Source organism: Dunckerocampus dactyliophorus, chromosome 19, assembly GCF_027744805.1.
Source record: "Dunckerocampus dactyliophorus isolate RoL2022-P2 chromosome 19, RoL_Ddac_1.1, whole genome shotgun sequence".
NCBI lineage: Eukaryota > Metazoa > Chordata > Actinopteri > Syngnathiformes > Syngnathidae > Dunckerocampus > Dunckerocampus dactyliophorus.
Window position 1 is genome coordinate 8468811 of NC_072837.1, and position 14865 is coordinate 8483675.

At 42.7% G+C, this 14865-nt stretch overlaps 1 protein-coding gene across 19 annotated transcripts in view; it reads left to right on the top strand.

Moving 5' to 3' along the window:
- Positions 1-14599, top strand: part of LOC129172466 (neurexin-3b) — a 296454-nt gene extending 281855 nt beyond the window's left edge. For 10 of the 19 annotated variants that reach the window (XM_054762202.1, XM_054762213.1, XM_054762208.1 and 7 more), the window contains 3 exons: positions 86-164; positions 10034-10048; positions 13498-14599. In XM_054762202.1, the coding sequence (XP_054618177.1) occupies positions 86-164; positions 10034-10048; positions 13498-14474 (1071 nt within the window). In that variant the 3' untranslated portion in view covers positions 14475-14599. The other 9 variants (XM_054762204.1, XM_054762210.1, XM_054762212.1 and 6 more) reach the window with 4 other exon arrangements.
- Positions 14600-14865: the final 266 nt, after the last annotated feature.

Genomic DNA, 14865 nt, shown 5'->3' on the forward strand with positions numbered 1-14865 from the left:
GGGGGGGTCTGTGTGTGCAGAGATATGGACTCAATGTGAATGTTCCAACCTAACCGTGTGTGTGTGTGTGTGTGTTTGTCTACAGACCACGGATGACCTTGTTTCATCAGCGGAGTGCTCCAGTGACGACGAGGACCTGGAAGAGTGCGATTCCGGACATACAGGTGGGATGAGTGTGTCAAGTTGTGCTTGCTCGAGTCTAGTTCCCCCTCTCCCCGAATGTTCTTTTATTTGCTTCCGAGGAGCCTCTCCTCTTAGCATCATGTCCCATTGGAGCTTCAAGTGTAACTTAGACGAGATGGAATAGAAATGAAACCACCCTCTCGAGCCTTTCCCCACGAGAATTTAGTAGGATTTGGCAGGAAAAGTGAAAGACTGTAATTCCTAGGAAATGAACACAGTGGCAGCTACCTTGTCTTTGTGAATGAACATTATGAAGTGGAACAAGAACGCAGGTTGAACATGTGGGCCATTCTCTGATTTCTTCCTATTTAGATTAGACGGGACGGAATCAGTTCCACAGTCAAGCTGTCGCCATCATAAGACGCTTAGCTGCCAGGCCGAGTGTAAACTGCTCATGTTAAACTCCTAAAAAAAAAAATAACTACACTTAGTGTTATTACTATTATGATTATTATTGTCATTGTTACTATTATTATTGCTATAACAGTAGTATTATTAGCTTTGTTATCATTACATGATTATCTTTGTCATTATTATTGTTACTATTACTGATATTTGTATTATCTTTATTATCATTGTCATTGTTACTATTATTATTGTTATTACTGCTACTATTATTACTATTACTAATAGTATTACCTTTGGTTCGATTATTCTGATTACTATTATTTATGTGTGCTTTGCCACACCAGTACAACTTTTATACATATCGAGAAATTATGCAACAAAGTTGTTTTTCCGGTTCTATGGTCGTCATCACTCTTTTCTCTCCACCATTATCCTTCCTGGGTGGTATCGCAAAAAAACAATGCTGTAGTTTTGAATTGCTGAGCTAGCATCAGTAGTAGTAGCAATAAAAATTGTTTTTATTATTATTACATTATCGCTGTGAAATATTTAAGCCTAAAAAGTTCCTACTAACAATGTCCTACTAAATTCTTGTGAGATGATTTAGCTGTTTTGTGTGTGAGGCTCGAATCTGAGTTCTTAGTTTCGGTTGACATGCTTGGCACGCTCCCGCGAAGAAGTCGCACTTTTTCAACTGCAAATAAACATATGCACACAACTTTTCAAAAGGAAAAATAAAAATAAAAATCAGGACACGGTGAAAAGAAGTTACACTTAGCTATGGGGCCGCTGCTTGCTGACATGATGATGTGTTGATACTAATTTTGCTCTCTCAGCATCGGGTGGAGAGGCAGCTTTACACAAAGTACAAAATTAGTATCAAGCCCCCATGTCGCCCGCACTGATGCTTCAAAATGTATCTGTCCTCTACTTTAGTTCCTCTTGCTGTGGGTGTGTCTCCTTTGACCGAGGATACATTTTGAGATTGTTTGGAGAACAAAGATGCTTTCAGCATAGACACCGTGATATGTAGCAGACTAACTGCAACACAGCCTCCCTTACCTCCTCCTCTTCCTCCTTCTCTTGTTTGTAACTCTGTTTCCTTTCGTTGGAGGCTTGCCTTACCTGAAACATTCTAATAGAGAACAGATATCCTCGAATTTCTGTGCACATTGTCTCTCTTCCCTCCTCCCTACACACACACACACACACACACACATTTATGCACACAAACATGCAAAAAAGAGTAAACGAGTCTTTGTGATTCAATCACAGTGATAAGCCAGAGCTGGACATTTTTGACGAAATTTGGGTTTGGGTGATTTAATACCACATTTATGTTGTTTGCTGACTAAGAAAATGTGTCCTGCGTCATATACAGTATTAAAAGTGAAATAATGTCTTTGGATATAATTGCTATCCCAAGGGTGTCCTGGCAAATATAGAAGCATAAACAAGACGAGCAATGGAAGTACACAATGTATTGAAGGCATCACGAGCAAGATTTGATTCATTCAAACCCTCCCAGGGCCAAATTGGGACAGGTTATCTGTCCCTCTCCGTCACAGATTCTACGACTACGACGATCCCTGTGGTTACCGAAAAGACAGTCGTCCTTCACCACTTTGCACTTCGAATTCGGCGGTGACGCTCTGTCACGGTTTTTCAAAATGTACTAATAAATAACATTTCATGGTTGAATATTAATTAAAAATATGCATATTTTTGGCCTAAATTAAGCATTTTGAGCATACAAATGCCTAGATGAGCTAACATACAAATATAAGGCATTCAGAAGATGCATTCAAAGACATTGTGATGATGTGTGATGATATACTGTAATAGCCACTTCAGGAAGTACTGTACAGAAACCGTAAAGTAAAAAAGGAACAAGGAATTTTCCAATGCTAACATGTGTGAGTCTATGTTATGTCTCAGTTATGCCTTAAATGTCTTATTTGATCCTAGTATGTCTACTATCATGGCTAGTAAGAGTGGTAAAGGTCGTTATAGTTGTGTTATTGCATGTCTAGAGGGCGCTAATCATGTTAAAAACAGAGGTCATCAACAGGTTTTGTATGCGCTATGAAAATATATAAAGAATAAATAAGAATCCTACTTCACAGAAAGGTATTACAGTTGATTCTGGCGATAAAAGCACAGAGTCTCTCGCTTCAGAAACCACTGGAATAATGTTGATAGTTCAAGACTTATGGTAATTTAAAAGTAGCATTGCAAATCACATTGGCGGCTACAGCTTCGATGTTAAAGGTTTAAAAATAAATTGGAAACGCCCGGTGGGCCGCATTTAAAAGCTTAAATGTACGTCGCCTGCAGGCTGTGGTTTGCCCGTGTCTGTGATGGACACGTAATGTATGTGAGCCAGGTTGCTATGACAATAACAGGTTAAAGGGTTTGGAGCAAAGTCCTTGACATTTCCAGATGCTATTTGAACACCACTGCTGCGTTTCGCTCCCATTTCTCCCTAGTTTCCATTTTGACAGCCAGGTGTCACTCCTCCACTTGTTTTTGGGATCATACCAACTAATCATAGTTTGTTTATGATAACGAGTCCTGCTAAAGAGGCGTTAGTAGTGTTTTCTTCCCATGTACTTGGGACCACATTTGAGAGTTTATTTTCTTGCAGTGGTTGACTTTAAACCTCAAAGCCAAGTTTTGTCAAAAGTGTCCAAACAATGTAAGAGGTTTGTACTGGTCCCCTCCCCTCATATAGCGCCAACATACAGGACGTACTCCAACACACTCATACGTACTGTACATCTCACCATGTTGACACAGAAATTCATATCCTCATTCCTTGACTCACGTCCAGTCGTTTGAGCAGTTGCATGATGACATGATGTTTGGTTTCTTTTCTGTTGTTTTGGTCTTTTTCCTGTGATGCACATGTGAACATCTTCTGTGTCGATTGAGGCCCAGCTGCTGGGTCACCTCAGATTTTTGTTTTGTTTTTTGTTTTTTTTTTGGTTCGTGGTCTGGGTGGTTTGAGTAAGGGACGCGACTGGGGCTGTTTTGTTTTGTTGTGTTTTTTTCTTTAGTTTTCTTTGGTGTCGTCCTCATCATCCGTCGTCCATCCTCCAAGCAAGGATAGAGCTGCTATTCCTCCCGTTTTTGCCTCATCTTGTGCCGCATGAACTTTTGGTGGTTGGAAAATTCAAAGTTCTCCTCCTCATCAAGTTTGTGTTGATTTATTATTTTGTGCCATATGGCTTCTAAACAAACATGCCCCCACCAAGCCACCCCCCTCCATTTTTTTAAAACGTAGGGAAAGGCAACAAAATCTTTTATTGCCATCATCATTTATGTTTTTTTGGCCTTGTGCAGGCGACTCCATTCTGTCTCAAGAAAGTTGTGTGTGAAAGAATGACCCCCCCCCTTCCCCTCCCAAGTGTTAACCCCCTCCCACATCCATCCCGACTCACCCATCTTCTTTGGTTCCGCCTCTGTTTGAATGCAGATGGCATAAAAAGACTTTTATTGCCACAAAGTATATCTGTTTTTCTATTCTATCTGTTGCTCCAAGTAGAAGGCATTTGTGGCATGTACCCCGTACTGGACTGTACTGCAGCTGTAGAACTAACGACCCCCACCCCTCCCCGTACCCCTCCCCTCCTCTACATGCTACCTGCTTTTGCATGAATATGATTGGCCTCCATTTTCTGTGCTGCTTCTTCTCCCTCACCCATAAGCGTCTGCTGACTCCCAACCCCCCAGCTGGCTTGTGCAACATGTCGGCATGTGTTTTCAGGGGGACACAGCGGGGGGGCCTGCAGCGCCACCAAAGCTCCTCCCCTTGAGATGTCTCGTGTCGATGCTTGAACTTGTCGTCACAGTTCCGTCTGTGTGTTCTGTCTCCTGTGTGCGGGTATATCGTGGTTGTGTTGTCTGTGTGTTATATAAAAATGTTCAACCCTCTTTGCCCTTTTATCCCGTGTGGGTTCCACAGGAGAGCAAATAAGGAGTCATGACATCCTCTGATCACAATCAATACTGAGAGCAATCTTGTCATGTTTTGCTATTTGATTGAGCGTTAACCCAGTATGCGAGGACGATCAATAAAGTCCTTTATGAAACAATAGATAAGCTCACCTGGAGCAGTACGACATACAAAAGCTAGAAGCCACAATTAGCTTTAATGTAAAAGTCACCATGGGAGGTGCAAGGAGGGAGGTGGAAACAGGAAGGCGCCCAAAAAGGAACAAGAAAACCAACGGGGAGCATGGGTTACACAAGTAGCTAGAGTCCAGAAACTGGCTGAAGTTCAACCTCAACAGAACCGTGATTACCAGTAGCAAAAGGGTGCGATCCAAGCTCCCTCAAACAAGAGTAACGGTGGCAAAAACAAAATAATGACAAAACGGAGAAAAAACAAACTAAGCTAACCTGTCATGCGGAGCGGGACAAATCTTAAAAATAATGTCACACCTTTCACTTTTTAAATGAAACTTTTTTTTTTTATTAAGGGAGAAAAAAATCCAAACCTACATGGTTCTGAGTGGGAAAAGTGATTGTCCCCCAAACCTAATAACTGGTTCGGCCACCCATGATTGTAGCAACTGCTTGCCCACTCATCTTTGCAGAATTGTCGTAATTCAGCCACATTGGAGGGTTTCCCAGCATGAAGCGCCTTTTAAGGTCATGTCACAGCATCTTAATAGGCCTCAGGTCAGGACTAGGGCACTCGTTTTTGTTATGAATTTGTTCCAATGGGTCAGCCAAAAACCAAGGCCCTTTTTTCCATCGGAAATCGTGTCAATCCAATTAATATTCACAAAAATGTTGTCTATCTAACAATGTGAAATAAAAAATAATGACTTATCCACGATGCAGACTTCTCCTAAATCTTGGCGAGACTGAATTCAATAGTGTTTCTCACCTTCTTTATTAAATTGGTGGCACTCACAACTTTATTTGGCCTCATGGCGGGTTATTTAGCAGTCACACTCAAATAAATGCAAGGAGCGACGTGAGTTTGTTTGGGCACTTGATTTCGCAGAACGATACGGTACAGGGCAAACAGACTAGTTTGTTACGTGTATTGTATGAAAATCATACAAAAACTTGGGCACACGAAAGCCAAGGTTTGACTGTAACGGGATGACATTAAAATACGTCCTTCAGATGTGTTTTTCCAGAGATTACTTCCAGAATATACCTTTTCCTCAATGATTATTAAGTCTCTCTATAATTAGAGTCCCAAAATATTGATAGAAAACCGTTCATTTATGAGGTGCTATGTGCTACTGCAAACACTTGCAGTGATTGACACGACAGACCTAATTCATCTGTTGGCTCGATCCTTAAGAAGTAATCCACCTACCAATCACTGTGTTCTAAGCTGTGGTTGACCAATGACACAACTACCCAATCATAATGATGGACATACTGTAGACTTCGTCAAAGACTTCATAAAGAGTGAGTGAGATGCCAGTCACGGACCAGAAAGAGTTGCATTCAAGTGATGAAATCCCAGATAATTTTGTAATCCTTAATTCCTCTTTGGCACCGCAAAGTGAACTTAAACGATTGGAATAAGTGACCAATGAGACCTTCCTGTCTGCCATCCTTTTGATACATTGCACCAGTGCAAATGGAGATGTGTGGTGATCATCTCGCTCCATGCGCTAGGTGAATGGATCTGCTGCAGCGGGTCTTTGGACACAATGCAGACAACCACAATAGGATTTCAACCCCCTCCCCCACAAATGACTTACTCTTTCACAATTTCCAGTGTTGAAATCACATTGACTCAGCCCAGCCTTGGGTCGGTACTCGCGCTCTAGCTTGCACGGTGTGTATGTGTGGTAAAATCCCTTCCGCACAGTCGGGATTCATCTCCATTTGGAAGCCTCAGCAAATGCAGGATAGACCAGGAGAGAAGTGCTACTCTACACATTTCTAAACTGCTGAGCTTGTCACTCAATCAAGCATGCAGAAGAAGACTTACTTAATACCTCTTCAGAAGCCTGTAGGTATATGAAGTGATTATTTCCTTTCAAGGGTGATGAGCAAATGCATGTAAAATTCAGGCTGCAATGCTCTCACTTCATTTCCTCTCCTCTTTAGGATTACTTTTTCCCGACTGATAAAAGAGCTGTTGCTTAGATGGTACCCAGACTTGCCTTTTTCTCTCTTTTAAAGTGAAATGCAGAATGATTTGCGCCGAGGCAAAGGTTTCACCGGCTTGACAAGTGCAGAACACAAACAAAATTTGGGTAGGCAAGCAAACGTCAGTGTTTGCCAGCAAGATGTGAAATGCTTGTGCAAGAGCTTACCCGGGATTAAAGTGTTTACCAAAACCAACACTTATTTGAAGCCCTTTTGACTGCAGCAGCAAATGTTTTGTTGATATAACACAAAGCACACAACCGAGCGCTAACACAGCCAAGACAACAAGGACAGAGTTAGATGAGTGACAAACTCAGTCACCTGTGATGCTGCACAGTAGCTCGGTTCTACTCGTCTGGGTTTGGTTGTCGGTTTTCCACTTTAAAAAAAAAACAAAAAATGTAGAGGGGACACATTTTTGGCCCATTTGAAACGAGATAATATTAAAGGATAACTTTTCAGCTTGTGGCTGGAGGTCACAGTAAGAAGACAAATCTTATTCAAGAGGGAGAAAATGGAAACAGTAGCGTTTTAGACCGTACTATCCACTGGCAAAATACACCGTGTCAGGACTACCATAAATAAAACATTTGTTTTTGTTTAGACGGACGTTTAAAGAGTGGTACTTTTATTTGGAATTGTGTGTCAAATCCAGCCAGTGGTGACTCATATACAGTTCAACTGCAGCAAAAGGTTTTGACCGCTCTCGTATTGCTTCTGTTGGCTGCCATTTAGCTTCACTCAGCGTTTTAAACAAGCAAACATCACGTACACACTGCCTGACCAAAAGAATGTGACGCACTAATATTTACACATTCACTACAAGCTACAAGCTTCACAAAGTCACATTTATTTTCTGAGTTGCATTGACTTTGGACCAGGCTTTTGTATAGAAGACGGGAGATTCGGACCACTGCAACGTTTCCACACTGTCCTCCCACTTTTTAATGATGCGTCGGACAGTTCTTTGCTCGGTTTTAGTAGTTTCAGCGATCTCCTTAGATGTTTTCTCATGCTTGACGCATGGCGATAATTTGTCTCTTTCGACATGGTTGCTCCTCACTGCATTAGTAAGGGTTAAATAACATGTTGCCAGCTAAAAACATAATCATCCAATGGGAGATGCCTGTCAATATGAATCCAGGTCATCATATTCTCCTCAGGTTATCTTAGAAGATGTTTTGCAGGCAGTTCATGCTCATGACAAGATATCCTCGAAGGTAGAGGCACTCTTTTGGGATACAAAACGGCAGTCATTAAGATACAGGAGAGCCAACAACAGGCGTTAGGGTAGAATCACCCCCATCACATAATGACTGGCGTTGGATGGCAGATGTCTCACTCCACTGTATGCGCACGACTGTTGTTTTGCATCCCAAAAGAGTGACACCATTCTTGGTAGCGCTGTCATATCCTGAACAGTCCGGCTGCAATCGATTCAATGCCCTGAGAGCTCTTATCTACGTGCTTAGCTTTTTTTCTTTGGCTCAGCAGTGTAGATCCTGTATCTACTTGCAACTGATTAAAATAGGCAGCCAGAAACAGCTGTCTGACTACGTCACATTTATTTATTTGTCGCATTGTCCACACACATATGCAGCAAAAAGCAAATGTCAGCGTTGGAGAAAAAGCGAAAACAAATATGCACACTTTGGAGCGAGGCGTCGTACACAAGCAAACTACATATTTTCTTGTGAAGATACTCTTAGAGCCAGTTTTGCGTACACGTCAACAGTTGCATTTAAATAAATGGGACATTTTTCCGGAAAATGAGGGAAATTCTGGTATCTCCACCAGAAATGTCTTCAAAGTTAAAATACGGTAGTTTCCGTATAAAGCTTGCAGAGGATGAAGCCAAAACTCGATACAAATCGATACAAATCTCTCCACTAAGTGCCCCCTTGTGGAACTAACACCAACACACGTTCATCTGTCTGACCAAGGCTGTTGGTTGCTCCTTAATTAATACTTCTACTACTTTGCTGGATGACGCAATTCAATGCTTCCTTTGCCTGAGAGAACACCCTGCAGCCCTTGGTGACAGTGACCTTGTAGTGACCCCTCCACCCCTACATAACCCCAGCTTGTTGTAGTGTTATTATGTTATCTTACTCTCCCTAAATGCAACTTACTTAAGCATGCATTAACCCAATCAAATACAGACAACTATAGAAAAACGACATATAAGAAGTAGATGGACCCTCTCCTGTCTGACGTACATCCAGATTGCACGCCCTGCCCTGTGTTTGACAATACTAACAAGAGAAATGTATCCCACTAACTAATAATAAAGTCTTTATTATTAGTTAAAGGACGTACCTTTGGACCGTGTCCCCTAGTGTGTGCTTTCTGGTTGTTCATCTTTGGTATAGTGTGACAAATTTAATGCCTTTCTTGCTTGCTAATCTGTTGAAGTTTTGTCCTTGAATCGCATGTATGCTCCTCAACATACATGCGCACCTCTCTGTTTCTTTCTTGAAAATGTGACAATTATCTGCTAATTTGCTAAGATTTCCAATGTTTTGATGATTGTTTGTCCCGAATTAGACTGAAGCGTTCCTCATTTCTCTGCGAATCCATTATCGAGACAAAAAAAAAAGAAAAGAGAAATGGACGCGCCGAGAAAAGAGCGACCCCAAAGTTCTGAGCCACTATGTGTGCAAAGTGTTTCAATGCTTATCTTTCCTGTCACTTGATGCCTATCTGGGACTGAAATTGGGATTAAATCGCTTTGGTGCATGGCAAAGAAGTTGCAACTTAGGGTTTGTAAAACTGTCAGTGCTGTTCTCTTCTGTCGATGGGCATGTATATGCTCATTGTTTGTATATCCCCATCCCTTCCTTACAGCCAAAAGCTCTAATGCCGCCCGACCGCTTCGTGCCGCCTTTACATGGACATGGCAACTGATGTACACGTTCACCCCCATCTATGTCATCCCCTTCCTCGTATGTTCATAGGTCCCGCCCTCGTCTCACACCCCCACCGCTCCCCAACCCCTTATGTAGACATTCAAAGATATGTACAGTCATCCTTTTGTTCATCGCTAATGAACAAGGTAGATTAAAAGAAAGAGTCTGTACATATTTATGGAGAAACGTAACAAGTTCAACAGTTTTTATACTTAATGAGCATTAAAAAATGGATATAAATATATATATAGCCTGAACAGAATGGTGAAGATTATTTTTCATGTCATGATGTGTGGATGTATGTGTTGTTTCCTCCCTGTACCATCCTGTCCAAAAAGAGACATATATACAAAAATTAACTGTTTCAAGTAACTAACCTGTCCAAAGGCATTCTTACACAACTTTCTTTTGTAAACTTTTTTTTTCTTCCTGCCAAAATCATGCGGGCAATTTGTTGATGTAAGTTGACAAAACTGACGGTATGCTTTCTTCTTTAAGAGCTGTCCTTTTGTAGGCTTTTATGGTTTCTTTTTTTGTCTGTTTTCTCTCTCCGATCTTCTAACTCTGACTGATCCCTTTCTGGGTAGCTCTATCTGTGGCTTTACTTTGTGAATGTTTCAATGATGTCTGCTCAAACTCTCGACTTCTTGCAATGCCTTCATTCTTCTGTTTTGTTTTTCATTTCCCCCCCCCTTTCGTTAATCTTATTTGTTTTACTTTGCTGTTCCATAAGGTTTGCATCTCTATCTAGTGCCCTGTTTGTGAGGCTTTGCAATGTACGAACAAACCACTTTGACAAGAGGATGAGCAGCTTCAATACACATCTGAATGTTTTAGGACTAATCCAGTTTTACCAGTGAACGAATACAGTGGAACCTCAGAGGTCGAGGCTGATCAACCTCAGATGTGACTTTAGAAGATATCATGACTTGGTTGCAACTTAGCCATACTGCACGCACCAACCAGCCAGGACAGAGAAAGGTGTGATGCTGCTGTCAAGGCGTGTTCTTTGTTTAGGGCAGGGGTGGCCAAAGGGGTGCCCACTCTGTAGTGTACAAGCCGCATGTGCCCTCATCATAAAATGGTATATTGTGGTGCGCATGAGTCCGTGAGGACCAGTCAGCTCTTTATTTGACAGGAGCTAATCATAAGCTATGAAAGAAAACATTAAAACGTTAAAGTCGTCACACAGCAGCTTAACACTCAAACATTGTACCTCGGAAATAAACATGTATCATCATGACTTTAATATGAAAGTCAACATTTTAGTTTTCGCATAATGCATTTTGTTTGAGAAAACCAAACGCATAGAAAATTGTGATGCAATGCTGCTTCTGTCCACCAGAGGGAGCCAGAGGACCCAAAGCCCAAAGCCCAGAGGGAAGCATTGCAGCGTCCCAATTAATGCGTTGCTCAGATGCAATGCCTTATGGGAAAACATTAAAATGGTGTTTTTTTAATCTCATATTGGGACATGTTTGTATTTGTATATACACTTTTTTCAATGTTAAGTTGCTATGTGATGAATTTAGTGTTCATCAGCGAGTCAGACTGTTATATTGAGGAATGACCTCCTGCATTTTCCAATGGGTTGACAAGCTCGTCGTGACTTCTTTCATAGCTCATGTATCACCTGTATCCATTTTTGCTGCTGTATTTGTTGTAACTTTTTGTGACGGGTGTATATAACTTCTTAGCATATCGGATTGCTTCTAGCCTTTTTGACAAAATGCAACATATCAAAATGGCCCCCAGTATTCGGCGGTGGAAAAAGTTTGGACACCCTCACTTCACTGTCGGGGCATTTGAGGTTCCACTGTAGTTTGAAATAGTTTTATTATAAGGAAAGCAATATGTAAACATAGCAAACATAAGCCGCTGCGGGCGATTGTTAAACCCTACAAGAAAACATTCAGGTGCTGCTGAACTGCCATTTGACTTTGTGCCACTGTGGTAACTGTAGGGGTCAAAAGGCACGAGGCCAGGGGAGTCCACAAATACACGGAAGAGGAAAGACTTATTAGCTCAGTGTTTCAGCATAACGAAAGTAGTACCATAAGTACAAGGTATGTTTGCTTATGCATGACGCAGTATTCAGATTGTGCTTTTGAAGAGGCTTGTATCATTTACTGTATGCGGACTAGATACAAACCACAGCAACTAGTTGGTACTTTTTGATGCTAGCAGAGCGTAGGGGAGATATTTGTGTGTGTGTGTGTGTGTGTGTGTGTGTGTGTGTGTAGATCTTTTATCTGTTTGAAATCATACTTGTCAACCCTCCCAGGCACTCCCACATTTTGCCCCTTTCCCGGCACCATCCTGTTTTAATAGTTTCGCATAGTTTAAATTTCAGTGGGGAAAAAATAAATCCTCCCTGGTGTTGCCGGAGCACAGCTTCATGCTGTTGATGGTGAAGCATGGCAGTACAACCACAGTGGGCAAATACACCATCTCCCCTCATCCGCTAGATTTTTTTTTCCCGTCGGGGTGTGTGTGGCCAAAAAAGGCATTTAAAAGTCAGTCAACATGAGCATTAATTCAACTGTTCACCTGATTGATGTGTACCAATGCTTCTATTATATAGTAAATATACATACAGGGTATAATAAAACAGCTGAAGCATGGGATATATTCTGATAGTATACGACCATGCTATGTCGTTTTTACACAGTTATTTAAATAGTTTAAATAAATGAAACAAGCCTCTTAAAAGCCTGAACAAGTCATCAAGTCATGCAAGTGGAAAAGTTAGCAGCCTCTTTAGACGGACGCCACTGGTTTATTTATGCCCTTTACTCTCACTTGTCAATTTCTTGGAAACATGCCGCAGATGCTAACAATTGAATATCAGCCTGGATCACCGCTGATACTGCTTGAGGATATCTGCAGGCCAGGCGGTTTGACTTTCATTCAGTTCATCTGGGAGACTATTCAGTGGGTGCTGCTGTTTTGGTCAGCAAGAGCGCAACAAACTTTTGCTGGGCTGAGCAGTTCAATACAATGTACAGTTTTTGTGATGAATTCATTCCAAAAGGTCAGATGAAAACCGAAACGTACAGAAACCGAAGCAATTTTTCCCATAAGAAATAATGTGAACGCAATTAATCATTCTAAACACCCACAAATATTAACAAAAAATAACAACTTGTAGAGAATAATTCTAGTTATACATGCAGAAAACTATGCAAAATAACTATAAATGGCAAGATCTGCCACGCGGACGCCATTTTCATACTTTGCGATGAGTTATTTTTTAATCCAGTGGTGTTTCTCACCTTTTTCATCCATTCCTGGCATTTTGAATCCACGAAATTTGGTTTGCCAAATGAATGGCAGCATATCGTAGTATTTTGTAAAGTCAGTATTGCGACATTTGGTGTCTGCTGTGTGATCCAAGATGGCTGAATAAGCAATTCAACGTACCAAAGGGTACCAAAGAGTTTATGCGCAATGTTGGACGATAACCGAGACAGTGTAAGAGAATTGAGGCAACATTTTGGCAAACATGTTCGTCAAAAACCAAATCTTTTGAAAAGTGTGGCGTATGAAACCCAAGGTTTGACTGTTTTCATTTGTATCCATGTTTCCTGAATAAACTGGCAAGTGAGTGGCAAGGACAGGCGTAGTTTGCAGGTTAGTGAGTGGATGGAGTTTGCTGTGGCTCCCTCATTGCATTCCTCAAAGCCTTTTGATGCAAAGTATACGTTACTAATGGCTGTCATTTTACGATGGGTCTTGTTTGGTTCTAACTTCTCTTCCTTTTGCACTGGTACCGTCTTTTCTGTTTCTGGATTTCTCTTCAGTTCATTTCCTCCCTTGGTTGCTTTTTACGTTCTTTGCTCCTCCATCCTTTGCCGTTTGCTTCTTTGCCGCTCGGGGGGTCTGGCCGCCTTCTCACTGGTGCCTCTTTCTGTCTTTCACTTTCCAGGAGGGGAGCTAGTCATCCCCATTTTAGTGGAGGACCCCATAGACATCCCTTCTGTCTCCACCCGTTCTTCTTTCATCCCCCTCCCCCCAACCCTCCACCCCCTCCTCACCATTATCGAGACCACCAAAGAATCCTTGGCCATGGCCACTGAGGCGGGGGTACCTTGCTTGTCGGACCGAGGCGGCGATGATTGTGATGATGGTGGTGATGATGATGGTGATGATGATGATGGCTTGGTGATTTCGGGGTTTGGCTCTGGGGAAGATTTCGACTCTAGCCTGCCCCCGACTGACGATGAAGATTTTTACACCACCTTCTCCCTGGTAACAGATAAGATCTTGACCACCTCAACCTATGAAGGCGGCTACAAAGCCCTCGCACCCAAGTGGGAGGCCAAGGACTTGAGGCCTAGCAAAGCCTCTGAGGCAGGTAGGACTACACCCACCTTGCCTCTGCCCGACCCCCGGGGCACGCCAGCAGCGGCGGCCCCCTCGGACACTCCTCCCAAGCTGCCCGCTGGGAAAATGAACAACCGCGAGCTAAAACCCCCGCAGCCGGACATAGTCCTGCTGCCCCTTCCCACATCCTTCGATCTGGACGGCACCAAGCCGCGGGGTCCTTACATCACCTCGCCCATGCTGCGCACGGTGCCCGCCGCCTTACCCACGGTGCCCGGCGTGGTGCGGCGAGTACCGCCGGGGGCCTCGGAGGTGATCCGGGAGTCGAGCAGCACCACGGGCATGGTGGTGGGCATCGTCTCGGCCGCCGCCCTTTGCATCCTCATCCTCCTCTACGCCATGTACAAGTACAGGAACAGGGACGAGGGGTCCTACCAAGTGGACGAGACGCGCAACTACATCAGCAACTCGGCACAAACCAACGGCGCCGTGGTGAAGGATAAAACACCCGGCGCGGGCACCAAAGGCAGCGCCGCCAACAAGAGACCGAAAGACAAGGACAAGGAATATTATGTATAGAAATCATTTCCCAACACAAAGAATAAACATTTTGACAGTACCATATTGGCAACTGTGACTTAAAAAAGCGAACTCAAGACTTTGAGTCCGTGGAACATTTCCACAAAAAAAAAAATAAAACAAAACACTTACTATTGTAAGCATTCTGGAGAGACTCGGACTCCACATGGACCTTTTGAAGGAGATGACTGAATCACATCCACACGACCCCAAGTGATTATCCGAGGTGTGTGTGTGTGTGTGTGTGTGTGCGCACGTGTGTGTGTGATTCATCGGAGTACTGACGACCCTCGACCTTGTCCGTTGTAACCCTGTAAAATACAATCACTGTCATTTGGGCCATTCAGAGCTTGCATGTGAGGTGTACGTGACGTGGTGCTGGCATCTGTGT